Raw genomic sequence first — 25,233 nt, 5'->3', positions numbered from 1 at the left:
ATGCTGCCCCGGTTATTAACCTGGTTGCCTCTCATTGGACTATTTGAAGCTTCCAAACAGTATTCAAAGGCTCCCCCATGTAGAGCATGTTGCAGTAGTTTTACAAAGGGGGGAACACACAGCTATTATACAGATGTGGCCACGGTGTTGAGACACCCACCTCTTCCAAGTGGTACGTATCACTGCAGAATGCTTGCATCTGGAAACATGTATGTGTATTGGTGTCTTCCGTGTGCAGGTTTTGTTATATTCTGATGAGCAACACGGAGATGTGTTAGTTTTCTCTTGATATTGATGAGCATCTCTTGGTTCACTTTGAAGGTTCTTGATTGATTTGGCAAGTTTATTGTGTTGGAATATATTTCTCCTCTAATGGAAATGTACACTTGTAGCATAATTTTCCTGCTGAACTCTAACACCCAGTTTCCATCCCCTCTTCAACAAACAAAGGGGCTGGGCTTCTGTCAACATATCTTTTGGTCCTCTACATCACAACATGCCTCACTTTTGTTCAGTTTTGTCTGGAACAGGGAAGGAAGGTATGGGCTGCCTTTTTGACTTCACCAAAGCTCTAAAATAGGATTCCTGGTTTTATATTGTTTGGGGTCTTATAGCTCCCTTCTTTTTTTAAAAAAAGTGACAGTGCCAATACCATGGCAGAAAACTGCCTCACCTACATGGTGAGCAACCAAGTACCATTTCCTCCTTATATAGAGAAAAATGTTTTATAATAATTCCTAAAAGAGCTTGACCAGAACAATGGTGTATTCAAATCCAAACCAATTTTCAGTGGATTTTTAAAACTCTCCCCATCCCTTTTTACAGTACTGCTATTTTGCAGGCATTTGTTCTTCCTCCCATCTGCCTGTATTCTCCTGAAATATGGTAATTTCAAATGTCACACATGAGAGAGGCTTTTGAATTGTAGGTACATACAGCAAATTATTTTAGTCTTTGCCATGCTGCAATGTTGAATTGCAAATGTATTTTTATTCCTCCGCCTCCTTCATAGAAAGTATCACAACTGTGCTGCAGTGAATCAGTCATCTGTCAGCAGAAGAAGAGCTGAAGGTCTGATGCTGATATTAAAAGAGAAGGGGTGTTTCTGGGATAACACCACTTGAGAAAAGGGAAGTAGCAGAAATGAAATCCAGTCCTCATCTTCAGAGAAAATTTATTTTTATAAGGACCAGGGATGAGTTGCAGGGAAAAGGAAAGACAAATGTTGTTTGTTAAAGGCCAAAGCTGTGAAAATAAAGCATTTTAAAGGCAGCAAGATCAACATTATTCTATCTGTGTTGACTCTGCAGGTTGCTTGAGCAGCCTTATAATACCCATCAGCTCTATCACATAATCAAGGTTTTGTCTTATAATCATTTATGGAGCTGAGGTGAGTGTGGCAATTGTGTCAAATTTTGTGTATTTCATTTCCCCAGGAGCATAGGGTGACACACTTGGTAATTGCAAAAACCCTGTGAGGTAGTGGGTTGTTGTAGGTTTTTCCGGGCTATATGGCCATGTTCTGGAGGCAGTTTTTCTCCTGACGTTTCGCCTGCATCTATGGCAAGCATCCTCAGAGGTAGTGAGGTCTGTTGGAAGTAGGAAAAATGGGTTTATATATCTGTGGAATGACCAGTGTGAGACAAAGGACCCCTGTCTGCTGGGGCTAGGTGTGAATGTTTCAGCTGATCACCTTGATTTGCATTCAATGGCCTGGAAGCGCCTGGGGGGAATCTTTTGTTGAGAGCGATTTTATGAGCCTGTTTGTTTCCCCTCTGTTCTTTTGCTGTTGTAATTTTTGAGTTTTTTAATACTGGTAGCCAGATTTTTTTCATTTTCATGGTTTCTTCCTTTTTGTTGAAATTGTCCACATGCTTGTGGATTTCAATGGCTTCTCTGTGTAGTCTGACATGGTGGTTGTGAGAGTGGTCCAGCACTTCTGTGTTCTCAAATAATATGCTGTGTCCAGGTTGGTTCATCAGGTGCTCTGCTATGGCTGATTTCTCTGGTTGGAGTAGTTTGCAGTGCCTTTCATGTTCCTTGATGCGTGTCTGGGCGCTGCGTTTGGTGGTCCCTATGTAGACTTGTCCACATCTGCATGGTACACGGTAGACTCCTGCAGAGGTGAGTGGATCCCTCTTGTCCTTTGCTGAACTTAGCATTTGTTGGATATTCTTGGTGGGTCTGTAAGTGGTTTGTATGTTGTGTTTCCTCATCAGTTTTCCTATGCGGTCAGTGGTTCCCTTGATGTATGGCAAGAACACTTTTCCTCTGGGTGGATTTTCATCTTTACTCTCGTGGCTTGTTCTTGGTCTTGCAGCTCTTCTGATGTCTGAGGTGGAGTATCCATTGGCCTGTAGAGCCCAGTTTAGGTGGTTCAGTTCATCTTGGAGGAGGTGGGCTTCGCAGATTCTTTTTGCACGGTCTACCAAGGCTTTAATGGTGCTTCTTTTTTGACTTGGGTGATGGTTGGAGTTTTTATGTAGATATCTATCCGTGTGTGTGGGTTTTCTGTAAACGGTGTGACCCAATTGTTGATCTGGTTTGCGGATGACTAGGACATCTAGAAAAGGCAGTCTTCCTTCATTTTCTTTTTCCATGGTGAATTGGATGTTTGGGTGGAGACTGTTAAGATGTTCCAAGAACCTGTTGAGTTCTTCTTCTCCATGGCTCCAAATAGTGAAGGTGTCATCCACATATCTGAACAATATAGTGGGCTTTTTGGTTGCTGTTTCAAGAGCTTGTTTTTCAAAGTGTTCCATGTAGAAGTTAGCTATGACTGGGCTGAGAGGGCTCCCCATAGCTACTCCATCTTTCTGTTCATAGAACTCATTGTCCCACTGAAAGTAGCTGGTGGTGAGGCAATGGTGAAACAGAGCCGCGATGTCTTCTGGGAACCTCTGGTTGATGAGTGCCATGGTGTCTGCTACCGGGACCATGGTAAATAGAGACACCACATCGAAGCTGATTGGTTTGTCGTTGGTATTTAGCTTGAAATTGCTGATTTTTTCAATGAAGTGGGCTGAGTCCTTGATGTCGTGTGTAGTGAGCCCAATATAGCTTTGTAACTGTGCAGCAAGTAACAGTAATTTAATTTCATTTGCAAGCCTGATAAGAGATATGGACATATACATAAATTTCAATAATAAAATGTATTGAGTAAACAAAGTACCTAATGAAAACTGTTCATTTATCTTTGTAAGATAATTAACAGACATTTTTTTAATGCCATTGATGAGTAACAGTATGTAACTATGTGCAGAAATCTTAAAAAATGTGTGACACTAATAAAATAATTGCATGTAAGTTAGCATTGCTTATTTCACATAAACATAAACAGCTTTCTTGTTACATTCATGTGACAAGCTTACACACTGCAGCTGTCACACTAACATGTTGTGACACATAGTTTGGAAAATTCTGCTCTAGATATATTGGTTTCAATGCCCCAAACCTCCAACGGGTTGGAGCTCCCTTTGACAGCTCCAGCTCCCCATGCAGGAACATGAGAAGCTTCCCACAAGGATGGTAAGCATCGAATATCCAGGCGTCCCCTGGGCAATGTCCTTGCAGACGGCCAATTCTCTCACACCAGAAGTGACTTGCAGTTTCTCAAGTCCCTCCTGACACCCACAAAAAAGCTCCAACCATCATGGCCAAAGGGACTGAAGTTCAAAACATTTGGAGAACTGGTGGTTTAACAGCTATGCCCCTAAACCTCTACACCTTGTTTCCCTTCCTCTCATTATTGGTAGATCTACTTCCAATGTCTTAAAAACAGTAAGATAATTCAAATTTAATGTAAAATATGTGTCTTTAAATTATTTTCCAAACCTTTCATCATAAAATTCCAGACCAGAGCCATGGAAAGTATTCTGCTTTTGTTGCTATTCAGTCAATCCATCTCCTTTGCTCTCCTTTGGCCACACAGCTGAGAGATGCAACTTATAGTGTCATCAGATTCTTTCATACTCTCCATAGTGGCTGTTAAGGCATTATAGAGGCATTTCATAAAGCCTTTAACTTTCATAGAATTCTGTCCTTATATTCTATTCATAACCATCTATCCATCAAGGAGTTCAGCCTCAGCTGTTGAAGCACTACGCATTGCTAAAAAGGATTAATATCCTTGAGCATTGTTATAGCTATAAACCTCTGCTGCATAGTTATGAACATTCTTATATCTATTTTATTATAACCTAATTGGTTCCTAGCAGCATCAGCATGTCTGTACATTTTATCAGTTATCAGGAAGAGTCTTATTGGCTTGGGGGCTATATTACAGGCTTCTCTTCAGACAAAGGATACTGGTGGTCACTTCTTGGCTTCTTTCATTCCATCCCTAGCAACCCTCTGGCTATCAGCTATTCTATCATAAATAAGGTAGTTTACCTTTCCTCATTTATGTTATCCAATCAAAACAGAGATCTTAAATATGTCACTTTTGGTTTTGTTGGAGTTAAGATAAACTGTCTAGAGCTGGATCTTGGCTTTTGGCTGCCTTCCATCGGATTACATCAGGCATTGCACCTCATAGGAAGGTTATTAGCAATCAGGTCTGCCTATTTCTCAATGTTGGTAGAAATGCAGATGTTCTCATCTCTTTATTCATGTTTGAGTAGGTGTTCTGCCCAGCATTATGTCTTTTTGTTCCCAGTAACACACACACACAACACACACACTTTCTAATATTCATAACTTTCTCCAATGTATCTTATACTATATATGTTATGGAGCACCCGGTGGCACAGTGGGTTAAACCTCTGAGTTGCTGAACTTGCTGCCTGAAAGGTTGGCAGTTTGAATCCGAGGAACAGGGTTAGGCCCATTTTCCGCCAACCTAGCAGTTTGAAAACATGTAAATGTGAGATCAGTAGGTACTGCTCTGGCGGGAAGGTAAGGGTGCTTCATGCAGTCATGCCAACCACATGACCTTGGAGGTGTCTATGGACAGCACCAGCTCTTCAGCTTAGAAATGGAGATGAGCACCAACCCCCAGAGTTGGACATGACTAGACTTAATGTCAAGGGGAAACCTTTACCTTTATTATACAGTGTATGCTATACAGGTTGAGCATCCCTTATCCAGATGTCCAAAATACAGAATCTTCCACATGGTTGATTGATGTTGACACATTTATTTTTTTCATGGTTCCATGTACACAAACCTTTATTATTAAAAATATTATATAAAATCACTTTCAGGCTATTTGTGTAAACTGTATATGAAAAATAAATGAATTCCATATTGGAGCCTATCTACCTGGACCTCACTATATTAATGTAAATACAGGTATTCCAAAATCCAAATAAATAATTAAATCTGAAATCGAAAACACTTCTGGTTCCAAGTACAGCAATACTCTGTTCTTAGTTATACTCTGTATATACTCTATCAGTGTATTTCTAGCTTTCAGAGCTGGCAACCAAAAAAAGCCCAGTCTTTAACTCTCTGCTCTTTTCAGAATAATGAAAATAAATGTTTACAGAATAACAAAAATAAACATTTCAAACTGGTGGGTAAATGAAGTCAATGATTCCATACAAAGGAGGTGCATGCAGACCTCGTGTATTAGCAATAATTGTCATCTAAAAGACACCAGAAGAGAGCCGTTGATCCATGTGCCAGTCTCCTTCTGTAAAAGCGGTTAGACTGTGTTTCCCCATTGACAGCTAGAAAATTCAGAGGTCTCAATAGTCCCTCCAACCCCATCTGTCTCTTGTGTGCTGCCATTTCCCACAGGAATAGTCCATATTTGAAGAATATGATCACTTAGGATTCCTGTTGATATTCACAGTGAGTGTGTTTGTTTACTCATAAAGCTGCACTTTGCAACCCCCCACAACTGAGTTGTAAGTGTTTAAATCAGCCTTGCAGAAGATGTGGGATAGTTTTGACTTATGACGTGAAAGGGTGAAATAACAGAAATATCCAGGGGTCCTTGAGATTTATGAGAAGTGGTATTTAGTTAGGCCAGAAAAAAGAAAGGCTATTAATTAAGACAGGAAGTCATTTGAGACATAAATCACAGCATTAATGTGCTAGTACAGCCCCTGCCAAAATCTCTGTGGCTTTGATGGGCAGACATGCTCTCTCTGATGTGGCCTAGCTGAGGGTCAAGTATTATTCCGCAGCAGTTCATGGCAGAGGAGCCAAGACTGATTCTGAGCCAAATGGACCGATAGCTGAGCTGCCCTGTGAGTTCTCCAATCTTAGTGAACAATTAGCCAAATAAATTTACAGGTCTGCAGCTGGAAGGATAAGGAGAGCTGCCTGAACAACCAGTTCCAATCAGGATGCAAATAAAGGTTTTATTGTATTGTCCCACCCAAAAGTTTTATTCTTCTGGATCTCTTATCATATTTGCGTTATTTCAGTGACTGTTCGACATAGTGGCCGAACACAAGTTACTAGAGACAGTTTTGTGCCTTCAGGCCCTTTCTATGAACAATCACAAGTGTTTCTGGTTGGCTCACATGAGTGTGTGTGTGTGTTTGTGAAATTGTAACTCTCAAAAACCACAGCCCATGGCAATTCTTGAAAGTGTCATACAACAAAGCCAAAACTTTTTCTAACTCCTGGCTATGCTGAGTATGATCCTGGTCATGACTGGCATTTTAACTGTAAGCTCTTTGCACTCAAAGCCAAAACTAACACTATAAGGCAATGTATACCAAGGAAAGGCCTGATGGAGGCTAACCTCTTTTCGCATCCTTTAGCACTACTGCCATTTGCTCCATTCTCATTTTCATTGTTAGGGAGAGCAGATGAACCCTTTCTTTTGACTTACTGGCTTTTTTAAAAGCACAGTACTAGTGTTGCTTAGGTAAAGATTCCCCTGACATTAAGTCTAGTTGTGTCTGACTCTGGGGTTTGGTGCTCATCTCCATTTCTAAGCCAAAAAGCAAGCATTGTCCATAGACACCTCCAAGGTCATGTGGTGGGCATGACTGCTTGGAACGCCATTACCTTCCCACTAGGAGCCCCCAGTGGCGCAGTGGGTTAAACCTCTGTGCCGGCAGGACTGAAGACCGACAGGTCACAGGTTCGAATCCGGGGAGAGGCAGATGAGCTCCAGCTCCTCATGCAGGGACATGAGAGAAGCCTCCCACAAGGATGATAAAAACATCAATTCATCCAGGCATCCCCTGGGCAACGTCCTTGCAGACGGCCAATTCTCTCACACCAGAAGCAACTTGCAGTTTCTCAAGTCGCTCCTGACACGACCAAAAAAAAAAAACCTTCTCACTGGAGAGGTACCAATTGATCTATTCATATTTGTATGTTGTAGAACTGCTAAGTTGGCAGAAGCTAGCATTGGGAGCTCATCCTGCTCCCTAGATTTTAACCCCTAACCTTTCGGTCAGAAAGTTCAGCACCTCAACGGTTTAACCCGCTGTGCCACTGGGTCTTGCTTACCATCTTGTTATTCCCATCTGTTGGCCACCATCAGCTAGAAAGCAGTTTATCATTCCATTTAGGACAGAACCGCAAATCGCAATCACATCAGCAAGCCCATTCCATAACCAGGAAATATGGATGCACATCCCACCACCTTCCAGCTTAGTTTCCCCCCCCCTCTACCCCCCCCCCCCCCCCCCGCGCCAGCATGACGTGTAATAAGCAGAACTATAACTGGGTTTAGGTAGGGGAAACATTACTCATCTGCTTTTTCTTGTGGCTTGCATTTATGTGATGAGCCAAACACCAGAACCCCTATGTGTGCCTTACTGTCTGTAGTTAAATCAGATCCCATGTGTGACATGGTGATTTCAAGTTTACCATATGAAAAGAATATGTGACATATATCCCCAAAATAGCTGGCTTTATTGATTTTCTTAGCCCAGTACTATCTCCTCTGGCTGACTGACACTTCCACCAGCAAAGGCCATTTATGGAACTTGTTCCTTTATCTTTTTACACTAGACATGCCAGGAATTGGACCTAGGATTTCCTGCTTCCTTTAGTACTGTGTTGAGAGGAAGATACATGGCACTGAAAACACCCCAGGAGCCCACCTTTTTCTCTTCAAACCGTTCATTATTTCTGCAAAGCTTACAGCTTTACTTTTTATCTCTTATCTCCAGATGAACCAAATGCTAAGTGCACAAACCAGACCTTATTTATGCCTCTTGTTCCTTCTATGTTCCTTCCTCCCTTTTTTTTTTTTTTTTGGTGGCTCCTGGCTATTGGAACATAGATAGGAATGAATCCAGATCTGTTTAACTGGGTCCTCGTTCCCCCTCATTCTGCTGCACAAAAGTTTGGGATAACCCGCTGAAGGGAGTAGACGGTGGTTCAGTCTCTGCATGGAGTAATTTGAAACAATTTAAAATTTGGCATCTCAGTGCTTTGAGCCAGGAGGAAAGATCCCTGTGAATTGGGTAAAAACATATCAGGTTCTGCCTTCAGAAGACAGAGAATGAATCCCGCCCATAGCTGCTTGAGTTGACCATGGCTTCTTGAGGCAATGGTTCTCAATGTGGAGTCTGGAGATTTGCAGTGTTGTCACAGGGGATCTTCAAAGGATTAAATTATTACATTAGTGTTGGTACTATTTTTGTTGGTATTATTATTTTAAATTTGTATGGAATCATAACCAAAATATTAAAAAGCAGGGGTGTGTGCATTAACAGATTAATTTATATTTCCTTTTCTCTAAATTTGAAGAAACATTCTTGAGAAAACTAAAATAATTATTTGATATGCCCTAAATCTTGAGTTAAGTTTTGCGGGTCTATGACCACAAAAGTATTTAAAAGTGGATCCATGAAGAATCATAGAATTATAGAGTTGGAAGAGACTTCATGGGCCATGCAGTTCTACCCCCTGCCAAGAATCAGAAAGATCACATCCAAAGCAATCCCGACAGATGGTCATCCAACCTCTGTTTAAAAGGCTCCAAAGAAGAAGCCTCCACCACACTCCAGGGCAGAGAGTACCACTGAATGTACTGGAGACTCCTTCTTTGGTTGAGAAAGGGTTGAGAATCTCTGGAGTAGAGCATTTGCATTTTTGTTCCTTTTGGGAGTTGCTCTGAAACAGTGTTTTGGTCTCAAACTCCCAGGAATCCCAGGCAGTTTCCCAGCTGTTAGGATTTCTTGGAGTTGAAGGCCAAAACATCTGAGGACCCAAAGGTTGAGAAGCACTGCTCTGAAGAAAAATGTGTGTTTTAATTTTACTGATTAAATAATATATTTACAGCTAAACAAATAGGCATTCTATAGCCTATCTACCAAAACAACCCAGTATTGGCTGAAAGAACCAGTATTTTCTTTGTTATTGTGTGCCTTCAAGTCATTTCCAACTTATGTTGACCCTAAGGCAAACCTTCACAGGGTTTTCTTGGGAAAATGTGCTGAGAGCGGGTTTGGCTTTGCTTTCTCTGAGACTGAGAGAGTACGATTTGCCCAAGGCCATCCAACTGGACTCCATGGACAAGCAGGAAATTTGAACTTTCATCTCCCAATGTCCTAGTCTAGCGCTCAAACCAGTATACGAAGCTGACTCCCATTCCTTCCTATCCCTCACAGTAAAATGTATTTTTTACTTCCCATTTTATTTACAATCACAATATGCTTCTTTTTAAACCTGCAGAGGAGAATGATCAAGGTCAACCCCAGAGGAAACGTCTCCGAAGGAAGAAACGGAAGAATGTTTTGCAAAACCCTGATAACTTACAAGGAGGCTTGGCAGAATGTGGAAAGCCTGAAAATCTGATTGAAGATAACTTACAGCTGCAACACACGGAAGCCCTGAATCTAAGTAGAAACAAAAAGAGGAAAATGAAAAAGAAGCGGCAGAAAGAAAAGATGAGAGCAGCTGGCTTGTTAACAAAGCCAACTGGTATAGATTTCATGTACAAGCCCAAGATGGACAGAGGAACAGACTTTGAAGATACAGATAAGAAAATAGACAGTATTCTAGATTTTTTGCAAGCAACACAAGAAATCCATTTCTCTGACAGTAGGTACATCCCCTTTCCTACATTTCATTTGTAGCTTAAATTAGGAGAATTAAGTACTGCTTGGGTTGTTGTGAGTTTTCCGGGCTATATAGTCATATTCCAGAAGCATTCTCTCCTGATGTTTCACTTGCATCTATGTCAGGCATCCTCAGAGGTTGTGAGGTCTGTTAGAAACTAGGAAAATTGTTTTTATGTATCTGTGGAATAATGTCCAGGGTGGGAGAAAGAACTCTTGTCTATTGGAGGTAGGTGCGAATGTTGCAAATGGCCACCTTGATTAGCATTTAATGGACCAGCGGTTTCAAGGTCTGGCTTCTTACTGCCTGGGGTAATCCTTTGTTGTTAGGTGATTAGCTGGCACTGATTGTTTCATGTCTGGAATTCCCTTGTTTTTGAGTGTTGTTCTTTATTTACTGTTATGATTTTAGATGTTTTTTAATACTGGTAGCCATATTTTGTTCATTTTCATGGTTTCTTCCTTTCAGTTGAAATTGTCCACGTGCGTGTGGATTTCTGTGGCATCTCTGTGTAGTCTGACATGGTAGTTGTTAGAGTGATTCAGCATTTCTGTGTTCTCAACAAATATGCTGTGTCCAGGATGGTTCATCAAGTGCTCTGCTGTGGCTGACTTCTCTGGTTGAAGTATTTTGCAGTGCCTTTCATGTTCCTTGATTCGTGTTTGGGCGCTGTGTTTTTGTGGTCCCTGTTGAAACATTCACGCCTACCTCGAACAGACATGAGTTCTTTCTCCCACCCTGGACATTCCACAGATACATAAACCTTACTTGCCTAGTTTCCAACAGACCTCACAACCTCTGAGGATGCCTATCATAGATGCAGGTGAAACGTCAGGAGAGAATGATTCTGGGACATGACCATACAGTCCAAAAAACGCACAACAACCCAGTGATTCTGGCCATGAGAGCCTTCGACAATACATAAGTACTGCTTATTTCTCCCCTGTAAAATGCAAAAGAAATATATATATATCCCTCCCCTCCCTCTCCTTCATCTTTGGGTCTCAGTTTGACCAAGCAAGAGTGAATACATGTCAGCCCCCAAGAGCCAAAAGTGCTACTCAACCATTAACTGGTAATAAGGTTTTCATGATAGAAAATGGGAAATGGTCTCTATGGTACCTCAGCTGTCAGTGTAGCAAACAGAAGTTGCAGTACATAGGATTGTATTAATATTTATTTGGTTGTCACTTGGAATTTAAAAATTGATGGCGTTTGTTCCACAAGGAAAAATTCTTGATGTGAAGTACCTCACAACAATGACCTGGAAATATTTTTGTATAGGATCCTGAGGCGTTATATTTGGCTAATGTAGTGCCACTATAAACTATTTCCAGAGCATCATTGCACTCTGTCGCACACAGATGATTTTTCATATGAAGCAACCTCCATATATTTGGAATTTTTAGTGACGATCACAAAAATGGTTTGGAATAATCCTACAGTGGAAGGACCCTGCTCTTGTAAACTCATGCATCCAGAATGGAAGCATAATCATTTGACACAACTATCATATGCAATAGTCATAGATTTGCAAGTTGCAAGCTACAGTAGAGTCTCGCTTATCCAACATAAATGGGCTGGCGGAACGTTGGATAAGCAAAAATGTTGGATAATAAGAAGAGATTAAGGAAAAGCCTATTAAATGTCAAATTACATTATGATTTTACAAATTAAGCACTAAAACATCATGTTCTGCAACAAATCTTCAGAAAAAGCAGATAAATACACAGTAACATTATGTAGCAATTACTATATTTATGAATTTAGCACCAAAACATTGCAATGTGGATCCGGGCGGGAGGCAGACTGTGTTTGATAATACAGAATGTTGGATGAGCGAAGGTTGGATAAGCGAGACTTTACTGTAGTTGTATTATTATTATTACTACTACTTCTGCTACTTATTATTATTATTATTATTATTATTTGTATGCTGCTTTTTCTCTTAAAAGAGACTTTAGAACCAATGCAAAGCTACTTTTTAAACATAATCTAGCACTTGCAGACTTATTTGCTATTATTGACACAATTATACAATTCCTGTGGGCTGGTTATCTAATATATGTTTACTGCTTGGTGTGTGTGAATGAGATCAGATTCCATATAATGAGACAGTATGCATATCAGCATCTCACACTAGAGCCTATTTAAATCAGAAGTGGGAAACTGGGTCCTTCCAGATATTGCTGGACTGCAACTGTGAGCATCCCACAACATTGACTATACTATCTAGGACACAGGGGAATTGCAGTTCAACAACATTAGGAAGCCCACAGTAAGCTGTTCTTTCAATCGAATGAGTCACTTTACACATTTGACTTCATCCACCAGGAGATGAATAATAACGTGTTTTGTGAAGGCCTTAAATCATGAGTGAGAAAAGGCTTTAAAATGCTGCTGGACTGTAATATCTATCAGGATTGCATAGCCTACTATTTTGATTTACATATCAAAACAGGAAAGGGATGTTGAGCAGAGGGGGTGATACACTTTACATAAGAATTTTTTCTAAACAAACTCCTTATTTTTCAATCCTTAGAACGATCGAAATGTGAAGAGTCAGCTGTGAGTCCACAGAGCATTCATGAAATTTTACACAGTCTCGAATCTCGCCATATGCCTTTGTCAGACGTTGACCTTTTGCATCAGATGAAAGCTCTTGTTCTGCTGCGAGATGTTGAGAGACTCAGAATTGCTGTGGAAGAGTTCCTCTCACAGTCAGTGATGCCTCCTGGTATGTTCTTCACCCAACTGTGCCATTACTATTCTTCTTGGACTTGGATTCAGATTTTCTTTTTCCTGTGCTAAAATGGCAAATGTATTCTTCTTTGACATTTTTTCTATATTCAATATTTGTGTAAATGCATATATTATAGGGCTTGATATAGAGGTGCTCTTTCATGAGCATAAGCTTTACATGTATAATATTTTCCTGCTTAAGATCTTGATGTAACAAAATCCAGTAGCATGCATCCATTTGTACATGGGAGTGCACATCTTCCATCACCAGCACAAGTTGATGCAAAATGCCACTGAATCCCTCTTGCACAATTCCAATCCTTTATTTTGCTCGCACTAATGTGGAAGAAAGTGAGGGACTATAGTTGGCACTTATGATGCAAACTTACCAGAATGTGAGGATTGTTCCTCTTCTTAGATCATTGATTCCCAACCTTTTTTTGACCAGGGACCATTTGACCAGGGACCACTCACCATTAGTACCTAAAGGGTTCCAAATCAGTTTTTGGTCAACTTTAGATTCGGCTTGGTTATTTGGGGTGCTGATTCAGAAAATTGCATTGGATAGACCACATAAGCTCTAGTTTCTGATACAGAACGTATGCCATTGAGTAGTAGCCATCTGCTTACCCACAGAAAACCATATTTAATAATCTAAAGCTTATGTGGTAGCTGTAATCTTTTGCTGGTAGTGAGCCCCTCCCTTCCTGACATCCCCGCTGCCTCTGCACTATAAGAGGGTTTCACAAGGCCAGTCGCTCTCGTTGCCATGTGGTTTCGAGGCAACAGTGTAGTAATGGTGAGGCCGTGGACCATATTTTCATTCTTGAAGACCATGGTGGTCCACGGACCAGAGGTTGGGAACCACTGTCTTAGATCAATGATAGGGATATTAGCCACCCGAGCAAAAAGGGCCTTGTAGCTGAGCAAAACCAGACAGGTCATGTTCTTGTGTGTGCAAAGATTTACTGTTAGTGCCAGAATCTTCATCCCAAGGATGTTTAAGGATGTTGCTCTCAGGTGTGCAAAGAAATAAGGAAAGAATACATGATTCCCACTGTCGACAGCTTGAGGGAGAGAGAGAGTTATGCATTGCTCCTGACAATAAAAAAGCCATCAGCAAACCACAGCTGAGAGGTTGAAAGCCATTTCTAATGTTTAGACATATGGAGATGTTCTCTTTATTGTTGTTCACCACAATGTCATTTCCGAGTTGTGGCGACCCTCAGATGGAAATACATTGAGTTTGTTTTTTATTCAGAGGATGTTTGGCATTGGCTTCATCTGAGCTTGGAAGGGGGTCATGCAGTGAGCTTCCATGGCTGTGTGGGGATTTGAACTTTGGCCCGCAGGTTCCTAACCCAGCTCTTGGGCCACTACACCACAATGGCTTTCTGATGCTCTCTCTACTTTGATTGAGGTCCCATTGAAATGACTTCATTTTTTAGAATATCCAAGATGGAAAAGAGTAGAGGAAGTGTAAGAGCTGTCTGTTCGAGTCCATAGAACACAGTCGAGTGCTGGGAGTGGAGGTTGCTCTTTCCATTTTTCAGCTGGATACAATAAGTGAATGGGCTAAATTCTTACATAATGGAAATGTGTGTTTTTTTTTTGTTTTTTTTTTTTGTAAAATGATGTGCTTTTTAAAAGGGTAAATTATTTTGCCTTGCTTTTAACATTGAGGGTTTTGTTGTTGTGTAAAATCTGTGTTTTTGACTAGATGCCTCCATTCATATTCTAATGCCAGACTGTCTGGATCTTTGGGGCAAAGAGCTGAATGTAAAGAGATCCACTTGGCAGGTACTTCACATATTTCAGAACATCTCAAAAACAGGAAATGGAAAGGCACTGTAGAGAACAGCATTTCCCAGGTGGCTTTGACATGGGATAAGGAGAAGAATGGCAGAGCCACGCATACTGGGGGGAATGAAAAACTCTTAGAATTAGATATCAACTGTGTCAAAAGGTTATAAAGATGCCATTCCTCTTTCTAGGCTGGGTTTGGTCCTTGGGGTTTCCTGTTCCTTGCTAACATTTTATTTCTTGTTAGCAAGCATCACGTCAAAAATAGCTTCCTCCCTTGTTGCCTAGGAAATTATCACCCACTAAAAAGCTAAAAACGAATTATGAAAGGCTTTCTAAAAATCTGCAGAGCGGTCCTCCTAATAATTCCTCCTCCATTTATTTGTGAATTTTGCAGACCAGTAGACATTATAGTTCCCTTTCACCCACCATGCACATCTTGGATTCTCCACATGCATTGCACTTAGTTTTTTTTTTTTAAGATGTATAAAAAAGAAATTAGCTTATTATTACAGGGAGTACTATAGAAAAACAGTTAGCATTTAAATAAATGGCATCAGATAGACCAGTGGTTCTCAACCTATGGGTCCCTAAGTGTTTTGGCTATAACTCCCAGAAATCCCAGCCAGTTTACCAGCAGTTAGAATTTCTGGGAGTTGAAGGAGAGAACATCTGGGGACCCAGAGATTGAGAACTACTGAGATAGACAGTAGGTTATACAGGCAGTCCCCAAGTTACAAACATCTAATTTACACATGACTCATTGTTAAGAACAGAGGTAAGACAATAGGAAGTGTGAGGAAATCTATCCCTAGGAAGAGAAATTCTGATCACGAGTGTCTCCAGTGAAGCTTTATCACTATCCTTGTTTCCACAACTCAAATTTTTCAAAATCCAACATGTTGCTGAGACAAAAAGTGAGACGAAATCTTCTGAACAACCATTACAGGGGTGTTAACCCTTCCCTATATTACCCCAAAATTTAAAAACATTGGCTGGAGTTACACTTTAAAATGTGTCTGTTCCAACTTACATATAAATTCAATTTAAGAACCAACCTACAGAATCTTCTCTTTTGTGGACCATAGCAACATACCCAATAAATGCCATCTGGTAGACAGGAAAACTGTAAGAGGAAAGAGCTGGGTCATGTGGAGAGAAGATTTGGATGTGCACAATAAGTACATCCAAGAATACCTAGAATCATCGAAGCATAGAGCTGGAAGAGACCTCGTGGGCCATCCAGTCCAACCCCCTGCCAAGAAGCAGGAAAATCACATTCAAAGCACCCCTGACAGATGGCCATCCGGCCATCCTCTGTTTAAAAGCCTCCAGAGAAGGAGTCTCCACCACACTCCGGGGCAGAGAGAGAGAGTTCCACTGCTGAACAGCTCTCACAGTTAGGAAGTTCTTCCTCATGTTCAGGTGGAGTCTCCTATCCTGTAGAAAGTTTATGGCACTTGGGTTTTAGTTCTTCCCATATTTCTTTAGTAAGAAATAACATTGAAGACACATGGAATTGTGGGGTTAATATGGTTCAAGTCTACCTCTTTTTTAATGTATGGTCTTCCCATCATATAATCATATTGCAAATTCATCTACAGATCCCTGGAACACACACATACAGTATATGCAACTGTGAATGGTCAGAATAATGTACGGGAGACATTTAACCTGCCACCCTCCTTTATAGCTTCAGGACCTCTTGTGGATACCAAAATTCATGGATACTAAAGTCCCGTTATAGACAATTTCATAGTAGTATGGTGTCCCTGGTGGCACAGCAGATTGAACTGCTGAGCTGCTGAACTGGCTGACCGAAAGTCAAATCCGGGGAGTAGGGTGATCTCCAACTGTTAGCCCCAGCTTCTGCCAACCTAGCAGTTCTAAATCATGCAAATGTGAGTAGATCAATAGGGACTGCTTCTGCAGGAAGGTAAAGGTGCTCTATGCAGTCATACTGGCCACATGACCTTGGAGGCATCTACAGACAACGCTGGCTCTTTGGCCTAGAAATGGAGATGAGCATCACCCCTCAGAGGTGGACATCTTTATCTTTACTTATGGTGTCCCTTATATAAAACAGCAGGATTAAGGTTTGATTTTTGGATTTTTCCCAGCATAAACCCCTAAAAAATATAGCGTGTCACTGTTTTTCTTTCTCCTTATTACCAGAAATGGAAGTGTAGATTGGTGTAGTATGTATGTCAGACATGTTGGTCTTTGTTGTGGGTATAATTAGAGGTAGCAGCACTATCATTCTATTTCATTTATAAAGTACCTACTTGATGCTCTACAATAAAAAGTTTGGGCCAAGGCCACAGACTCATGATCCAAAATATGTTGATAAGGAAAGGAAGGGGGAATACTTCAGAAAGGTGCTGGATGAAAGAAAAAAGACAGGAAATACAGAAGAAGAATGCATTTTGTACTTATGACTTTAACAAAAGTTTTCAGAACTAACAGAAGAAGAAAGAGAACAGGAAGGGCAGATGTAAGGAGACAGATATTTCCAAATATAAAAGGAGGCCAGAACACAGGGCAGATGCTGAAAGAATGCTGAGGAGTCAGGAAGAAACTAGACGATTAGATTGAGCAGTACAAAAAATAAGAAGGTATATAAGGAAAAGTCAAGGAAAAAGAAGGAATATTAATTGGATTTTTTTCAAATTTTTAATGAAAAAAATGGATATAGGGTTTTACTTCCAAAATGTAATAGAGGCAATATATGAAAAATAGGAGGCAGAAATTATAATAAATGGACAAGAAACGGAAATCCTGGAAATAAAAAAAAGGAATGAGACAAGGATGCCCCCTATCCCCTTTAATATTCATCCTCACTTTGGAAATATTATTAAACAAGACAAGGGAAGAACAAGAATTGAAAGGTGCCAGGATACAAGGACATGATTACAAATTCAGAGCATTCGCTGATGACATAATCTGCATAATTGAAGAACTCAAAAAGAAATTAGGAGGATGGATAAACACAATTAAAAAATAGGTGTAGTTTCATGATTTAAAATAAATATAAAAAAAACAAAAGCAATAACAAAAATATAGAAAAAAGAACAAGATAAAAGAAAAGTGGAATATTCAAATTGTATCCAAACTAAAATATCTAGGGATCATCCTAACATCTAAAAATCTACAATTATTACAAAATAATTACATAGAAAAATGGAAGAAGATAAAAAAGAATTAGAGGGATGGTAAAAAAAAAACATAAATTTGTCACTTTTAGGTAGAATTGCAACTGTGAAAATGAAGATACTAACAAAAATAATTTTCTTATTTCAAAATTGCCCATCATAAGAAATCAAAAACTATTGCAGAATTAGAATAGGGACATCACAAAATTTAATTGGGAAAAGAAAAAAATTCATTGCAAAACGCATTGCAAAAATATGATCAAATGAAAAGAAAAGGGAGAACTTGCATCACCATATTTAAGACTATACTTAGCAAGTGCCCTACTATGGATTAGAGACTGGGCAAAATTGGAAAAAATAAAGCTGCTAAATTTAGAAGGAGTAGAATTGAGAGTGGGATGGCACTCATACCTTTGGTATGAGGGCGCAAAAAAGGGAAAAAAAACTTTGGCAATCATTTTTAAGACCAGCTATTCTTAGAATATGGGAAAAATACAAAAAGAAATTATATGGGAATACACCCCTATGGATATCTCCATTAGAAGTGGGGCAAAGACGGGTCCTGGGCTAGAATGGATGGCCCAAATTTAAAGAAATATTAAAGAAGAAAGGAGGGGAATTAAAAATAAAATCACAACAAGAATTGAATACAATTGAACAAAAAATGTGGTATCAATATTGGCAAATAAAAGAAAGATATAAAAAAAGATAAAGAATCAGGATTTGCAGACAATTTTTGAGGGGCACAAAATAATGGAACCAGAGAAAAAAATGATAACAAAAATCTATAAAATAATTACTAGAATGGGCAGTAGACTCGAAAGAAGAAAAGAACTATATGAAAAGGTGGAAAGAAAACATAGAAAGGACTATCAGACAAGAGAAATGGGAGGAAATATGGAAGAAAAAAGCAAAATAAACCTATGCAATTGACCTAAAAAAGAACTGGGTAAAGATGGCATATAGGTGGTATATGACCCCGAAGAAGCTTGGAAAATGTTACAGCCTGCTGGAAATGTAAAGAAAAAGAAGGATCATATTTCCCCATGTGGTGGACATGTGACAGAGCAAAAAGATTTTGGAAAAAAATACAGAAAGAGATACAGAAAAAAAATTAGAGCTACAGATCCCCTGGAAACCAGAAATATTTTTATTAGGAATACATGAGATGGAAGTGGGGGAAAAACACAGACAAATTGCTATGCAAAAATGTGGAAACAAAATGAAATACCTGAAGAAGACAAGTGGATGACGAAGATATTAGAGATTAGAAACATGGATAGACTTACATTTCTCATGTTAAAGAATAAAGGAATAAAAATGAAGGAAACAGATAGGAAAAAAGTTACTGAATAATTCAAACAAAGAAATAAGAAGATTTTGATCTAACGGAGAAGAAATTGGTATTATAAAAGGAAGAGTTGAAGAAAGAAGGGAGAGAGGCTAGAAAGAAAGAAAAACAGGAAAGAAAGGGGAAAGACCTCAGGAAGATATCTGGAAGTCAAAAATCTTTATCCTTATCTTTATCTCACTATGGTATCCTTATGACTGTCTTAACTACTTACTTACTTATCTATCTATCTATCTACTTATCTTTTTTCTTTCTTTCTTTATATATTAGCTTTCTTTTCTCTTTTCTTTTCCCTTCTTCTATCTAAACTGGTATGTTGGATATGATTACTCTATCATTATTTTTATTATTGCTTTATAAACCTCAATAACAATTATTATAAAAAAGAAACAAGGAATGAGAGAGGTGCAAGACTTAAAAGCGCAAAAGAAAGAAAAGAGTAACAGAAAGAAGATATCAGAAAGCAGCAAAGAATAATATTAGCATAATGAAGAAAAGAACTAACAAACAAGTGTTTCTGTTCACATTTCTATCCCAGCTATCCTCATAAGAACTCAATGTGAGTTGCAATGAGTTCTAAAACTATGTACATAGTTGAATTCACAAAGTATAAGTATTCGAATATACAAATGTCCACTAGTGTAATAATACAGTAAAAGCAATAGAAACTGGGCTGTTATCTTTAATTGTGTATTTCATTATGTTTACTTCCCTTTTATATGAAGCAACTTTAGATCTACACCGTTGCCTCGAAACCACACGGCAATGAGAGTAACTGATCTCACAAAACCCTCTGCTGTCTCTAGCTTCAGTCAATAGGTGCTTAGTTCATCATCATTCCAACGGCAAATTGGAAACAGATGTGCACTTGATTTTTTTATCATAAGGAATTTGTTTACAGAAAACAATCTTATGAATGTTTCATGAAAAATTCTCCCCCCCCCCCCCCTTTTCTTTGTAGATCATGCCAAGTCAATCTCTTCTCTGTTTCTGTACTGGATTACAGATATACTTCCTGGAAAGCACATGAAGGAAGCAGAATGTGCGCATCCATCTGTACAGAGTTAGAACTTCATATGCACCATTCTGAATTGATTCCAAGAATATTCAGAAATGACAGTGCCATTGAACAGATTGCAGCTGCATCAGGCATAGCTGTGGGTTTCTTTTTTACTGACGGTATCAGGACCTTTTATTTTATGTGTGCTAAGTTAAGAGAGAAGCATGGATGCACCTGTTTAACTTGTTTGACTTATTACTGCAGCTCGATTCTTGAAAGGAGGAGTCATTTGTGAGAAGCATCATATCTCTCCAATCTGCTTGGTGGCCATAGCTGAATGGAAGTGTACACTGCCAAATTGACCTGTTGTTTACATTTTGCCAGAATCTGTATTTTAATGCATATAATGGGGACAGATTTTGTATAGAACTCTAAGCAGGTTCATTCTTTGTAAATGCTGTACAGTGAAATGCATATCTTACACTGTGAATTGCAGGAGTGCCCAAACCTTGACCTTTACATATTATAAAGATTATAGCTATTCTAAACAACCTGTCTATTTAATAATCATTTTTCTCATTATTATGGTCTCTATCAAACTGCAGTTCACTTACCATTAGCATAGAGAGGAGGAAGACACTTAAATGCAGGGCTTCTGTGTCATGAATAATTATTGTACTGAAAGGGTTTGTTTGTTTCATTTTGTTTACGTTTTAATCAGCCTTGCATTTGCTAACCCTACCGTGAAAGGCTGAATCTCTCGAAATCCCTGCCTTGCAGATCCAGCATATGGTTACCCTAGGGGGCAGCATGCCCTAGAAGAACTAAAGTTTAATATCCAGAGGAAACTCCGCACAATAAAATTTTCATTTATTTGTCAGGATCTAGAGGTCCTACTTGCAGACAGGCAATCCAATCGTGTTTCCTCCAACATTTGTTGTTCCCAAACCTTTGGCAGTCACAGAATATGTCCTGTCTCTGAATAAAAATGTGTTATTTTTTGGTTAACATGGGTGTTCAGTATACTTGGTAATAGAAGACAGAATAAATCTAATTTAAAACCTAGATCGTAACAACATACTTTATTCTAGCTATGCCCCTGTGATAGCATTCAGCAGTATGCTTCCAGTTTCCATAGTAGTCTTATTTGCAAACTATGCAAAGGAAGACCTGCAGCACCTTCAAGACTAGAAGAGTTATGAATGCATTAACTTTCATGGACTGCGGTCTGTTTTTCCAATACATAAAAGCATATTCCAAAGGTTCAGAAATGAATGCAAATACATGTGATGTTGACAGTGAGTGAGAGATGCAGTTGCTACCAATGGGCCCATCTCTTTTTCCAGTTAGTGCATTTCTTCAGCAAATCATGGTTGATAAGAACCAATTCCTGTGTATCTGGTATGTCACAATTTGCTTTCCATTTGAACTCTGTTAGCATATAAATAACTGGATTGTGTGGGAAGTTCCTGACTCAGTGCTCTGTTTACCTGAAATTTGCATCATTAATCGGGGTTATTTTCCTGATCTAACCATTGCATGTGTTTTCATTATTCAGATAACCCAGGGTGTTTCAAATTAGTGTCCCGAATTTGAAAGTAATATATTTAATGATAACAACATGTTGCAATTTAATGAGTCATCAAGTCATCAAGTTTTACTAACAACTCTGCAAATAAAAATTAACTTGCTGATCTGTTTTAGTTATTCTAATAAACTCCATCTTGTCAATAGCTGACATTCCCATCTTGTGAATGACTAAGACTAGGGGCTGTTACTGTGCTGGGAGAGGCATCTAGCGGTAATCCATTTAAACTCTATGGCCCACCCTTTCAAGGGTAAGGGTTTCATTCATGGTTGCAGAGATGTAGTGATTTCAAATTGGGTCCCTCTTTTTTGAGACATCCTGGTTGACCCTCCTACTAGTATAGAATCCATTTCTTGAGTGATAACCTTTATGCAGCTAAAGTAGTATTATTCTTTGTCACTGACAAAAATTCCTCAAAGCGAAGGAAAGAATTTGTATTGGCCGGGTTTTAGCACAGCTGGTTACTCACCAGCAGCAATAGAGCTTACCAATCAAAAGGTTGGCAATTCAAAGCGCAAGTTGGGGTGAGCACCCGACCTTCAGCCCAGCTTACTGTCCATGTAAGCTTGAAAACAGCTGTGAGCTGTGAGTAGAGAAATACAGCACCACTTAAGCAGGGAGTTATTTTATGGCATTGTAAAGGAAATACCAGAAAATGCCGGCGATCAAAGGAAGGAGAAAGTCTGTGATCAAGGGCTCTTTGTCATAGAGGATAGAGCGACAGCACCACACTGTGACCAGAATTGAGCACAGCCTCCAGGACACCGAAGTTGGAAAAAATGCCAACATAGTACCTCTATCTGCTGTCTGTCCTGTTTGTTGAACGGCATTGAATGTGTGCCATGTATGTGTTCTGTGATCTGCCCTGAGTCCCCTTCAGGGTGGAATATAAATGTTGTAAATAAATAAATATTTACAGAAGTCTAATTGGAGAGTGGCAACTCCCACCCCCACCCCCAAAAGCAACAGAAAGCATAAGCATGTTCAGTAGCTATGAAATCTCGAACCAACAGGAAAAGTAATGTTTTTAAATGTTTTGATGTATTTATAATCCTATTTTAAATGTTTATTTTAATTTTATATTGTTTTAACAGGATCAAATAGTTGCCTATGTTGTTAAGCCACCTTGAGTCCCCTCCAGGGTTGAGAAAGGCAGGGTAGAAATGTTGCTAATGATAATAATAATAATAATAATAATAATAATAATAATAATAATGGAAAAGACTGCAACTGGCTGATGGAGGATTCTCATCAAGGAAGGCTTCATAAGGCTGGCAAGCAGACACAAAAGTCTGGTTGAGACAGAAGGTGAAGTGTAAGAGTAGGTGATCATTATCTCTTAGATTGAATTGACCATTATCTGTTCAATCCAAAAAGAGAATAGATGAACAAATGGACCTCAAGATGTAAAAATGGTTATTTATTATTATTATTATTATTAACACCACAAGATGAGTCCACAGCAGACATTCTGCTGGTTGTTGTATTGGATCACACGTTGGACACTTCCCAAGTGTCTAGGACTGTATGATGTATTGGTGAATAATGCATGCAGATCCCAGTAAGGTGGCCTTTTGCAGCTGGCAGATGGTATTATTATTATTATATACCCAGCTCTCCTTTCGGCTTGAGGTGGGACATAACACAGTCAAATAAATCTGTAAAATCACAAATTAAAACATATTATAATGCAAACGAATGCAAAAGAATGATTGACAACTGGAAAATAGAGGGAGAAACCGTGGAGGCCGTGACAGACTTTGTATTTCTAGGTGCAAAGATTACTGCAGATGCAGACTGTAGCCAGGAAATCAGAAGACGCTTACTTCTTGGGAGGAGAGCAATGTCCAATCTCGATAAAATAGTAAAGAGTAGAGACATCACACTGGCAACAAAGATCCGCCTAGTCAAAGCCATGGTATTCCCTGTAGTAACCTACGGATGTGAGAGCTGGACCTTAGGGAAGGCTGAGCGAAGGAAGATCGATGCTTTTGAGTTGTGGTGTTGGAGGAAAGTTCTGAGAGTGCCTTGGACTGCGAGAAGATCCAACCAGTCCATCCTCCAGGAAATAAAGCCCGACTGCTCACTGGAGGGAAAGATACTAGAGACAAAGTTGAAGTACTTTGGCCACATCATGAGGAGACAGCAAAGCCTAGAGAAGACAATTATGCTGGGGAAAGTGGAAGGCAAAAGGAAGAGGGGCCGACCAAGGGCAAGATGGATGGATGGCATCCTTGAAGCGACTGGACTGACCTTGAGGGAGCTGGGGGTGATAACAGCCGACAGGGAGCTCTGGCGTGGGCTGGTCCATGAGGTCACGAAGAGTCGGAGACGACTGAACGAATGAACAACATAATGCAAACATAAAAGCACACATTAAAACATGCACATATTAAAACATATACAATAAACAATGTTGGAATGGACTGGGTACTCCTGCCAGAAGAGAAAGGTCTTCAGTCGCACCACATGGAATTCTAAAAGGCAATGAAAATCACTCATTTTCTAGATTGATTACCTGGGAAAAACTCTTTTGAAATGTCTCAATGGATGAAAGTGAGAGCTGCCTACAGAAATCACTGGAAATCCATGGTTTGAAATGAGAAACCAATATTCCACTTCCTTAAAAAACAACCACCTCCAAATAGCAACATGAAGACATTTTTCTGTAATTTTTTTTAATTTTCTTTTTTTCTTTGAAAGAACACTTTGTTAATGTAAATTCAAAAACAAGTGGAGTTTGAGGTCCCCATATTCTCAATTAAGAGATGTATATATAATCAGTATCGAAAATCAATGACTCGGTAGTTTACAGTAATTATTATTATTATTATTATTATTAACTTTATTTGTACCCTGCTAGCATCTCCCAAAGGACTCGATGCGGCTTACGAAGGCCAAGGCCTCAACAAAACAATAGCATAACAAATACAATTCAAAGCAAATCAAAAACATTAAAGCAATAACAGTAAAAACAATACAACATAACACAATAAAAACAGGGCTGGGCCATGTAATGGGTACAGATTAAAAGTGCTGGATGTGACAGGTGGTCTATCGGATTTCAAGGAAGTGCAGTGTGCAGAGAATCTTAAAGTTCCGATAAAGTGCTTCTGGGACTCTAATAAAGTGCTTACTGGAGTTTTCCTATTCTGGAAAGGCACATCGGAACAGCCTGGTCTTCAAATTCTTCCTAAAGACTGCCAGTGTGGGGGCCTGTCTAATGTCTTTGGGAAGGGTGTTCCAAAATCAGGGGGCCACCACAGAGAAGGCCCTGTCCCTCATCCCCACCAAATGTGCCTGCAAGGCAAGTGGGATCGCGAGCAGGGCCTCTCCGGATGAACGAAGAGAGCGTATGGGTTCATAAACGGAGATGCGGTCACGCACGTAGGCAGGTCCCAAACCGTTTAGGGCTTTGTAGGTAAGCACCTGCACCTTGAATTGGGCTCGGAAAATAAACAGCAGCCCAATGGAGCTCCTTAAACAGGAGGGTAATCTACTAGTGTTGCATGGAAATAATATTACAATGTGCATCAGAAGTTGAGATTGGGTTGAAAATGAAAATCTGCAAGTCGCTTCTGGTGTGAGATAATTGGCTTTCTGCAAGGGCATT

General features: G+C 39.5%; 1 protein-coding gene across 2 annotated transcripts in view; it reads left to right on the top strand.

Annotated features, from left to right (window-relative positions):
* Positions 1–21,040, top strand: part of ERICH1 (glutamate rich 1) — an 80,026-nt gene extending 58,986 nt beyond the window's left edge. Inside the window, exons 4-6 of one of the 2 annotated variants that reach the window (XM_067468241.1) lie at positions 9,598–9,966; positions 12,527–12,721; positions 19,994–21,040. In XM_067468241.1, the coding sequence (XP_067324342.1) occupies positions 9,598–9,966; positions 12,527–12,721; positions 19,994–20,100 (671 nt within the window). In that variant the 3' untranslated portion in view covers positions 20,101–21,040. Of the gene's footprint in view, positions 1–9,597; positions 9,967–12,526; positions 12,722–14,446; positions 19,766–19,993 lie in introns of those variants that run through there. The other variant, XM_060752717.2, reaches the window with a different exon arrangement.
* The last annotated feature ends 4,193 nt before the right edge of the window (positions 21,041–25,233 follow it).

Source organism: Anolis sagrei, chromosome 1 (genome assembly GCF_037176765.1).
Source record: "Anolis sagrei isolate rAnoSag1 chromosome 1, rAnoSag1.mat, whole genome shotgun sequence".
Classification (NCBI taxonomy): Eukaryota; Metazoa; Chordata; class Lepidosauria; order Squamata; family Dactyloidae; genus Anolis; species Anolis sagrei.
The sequence above is the reverse complement of the archived record's forward strand: the minus strand, read 5'-3'. Positions and strand labels throughout refer to the sequence as shown.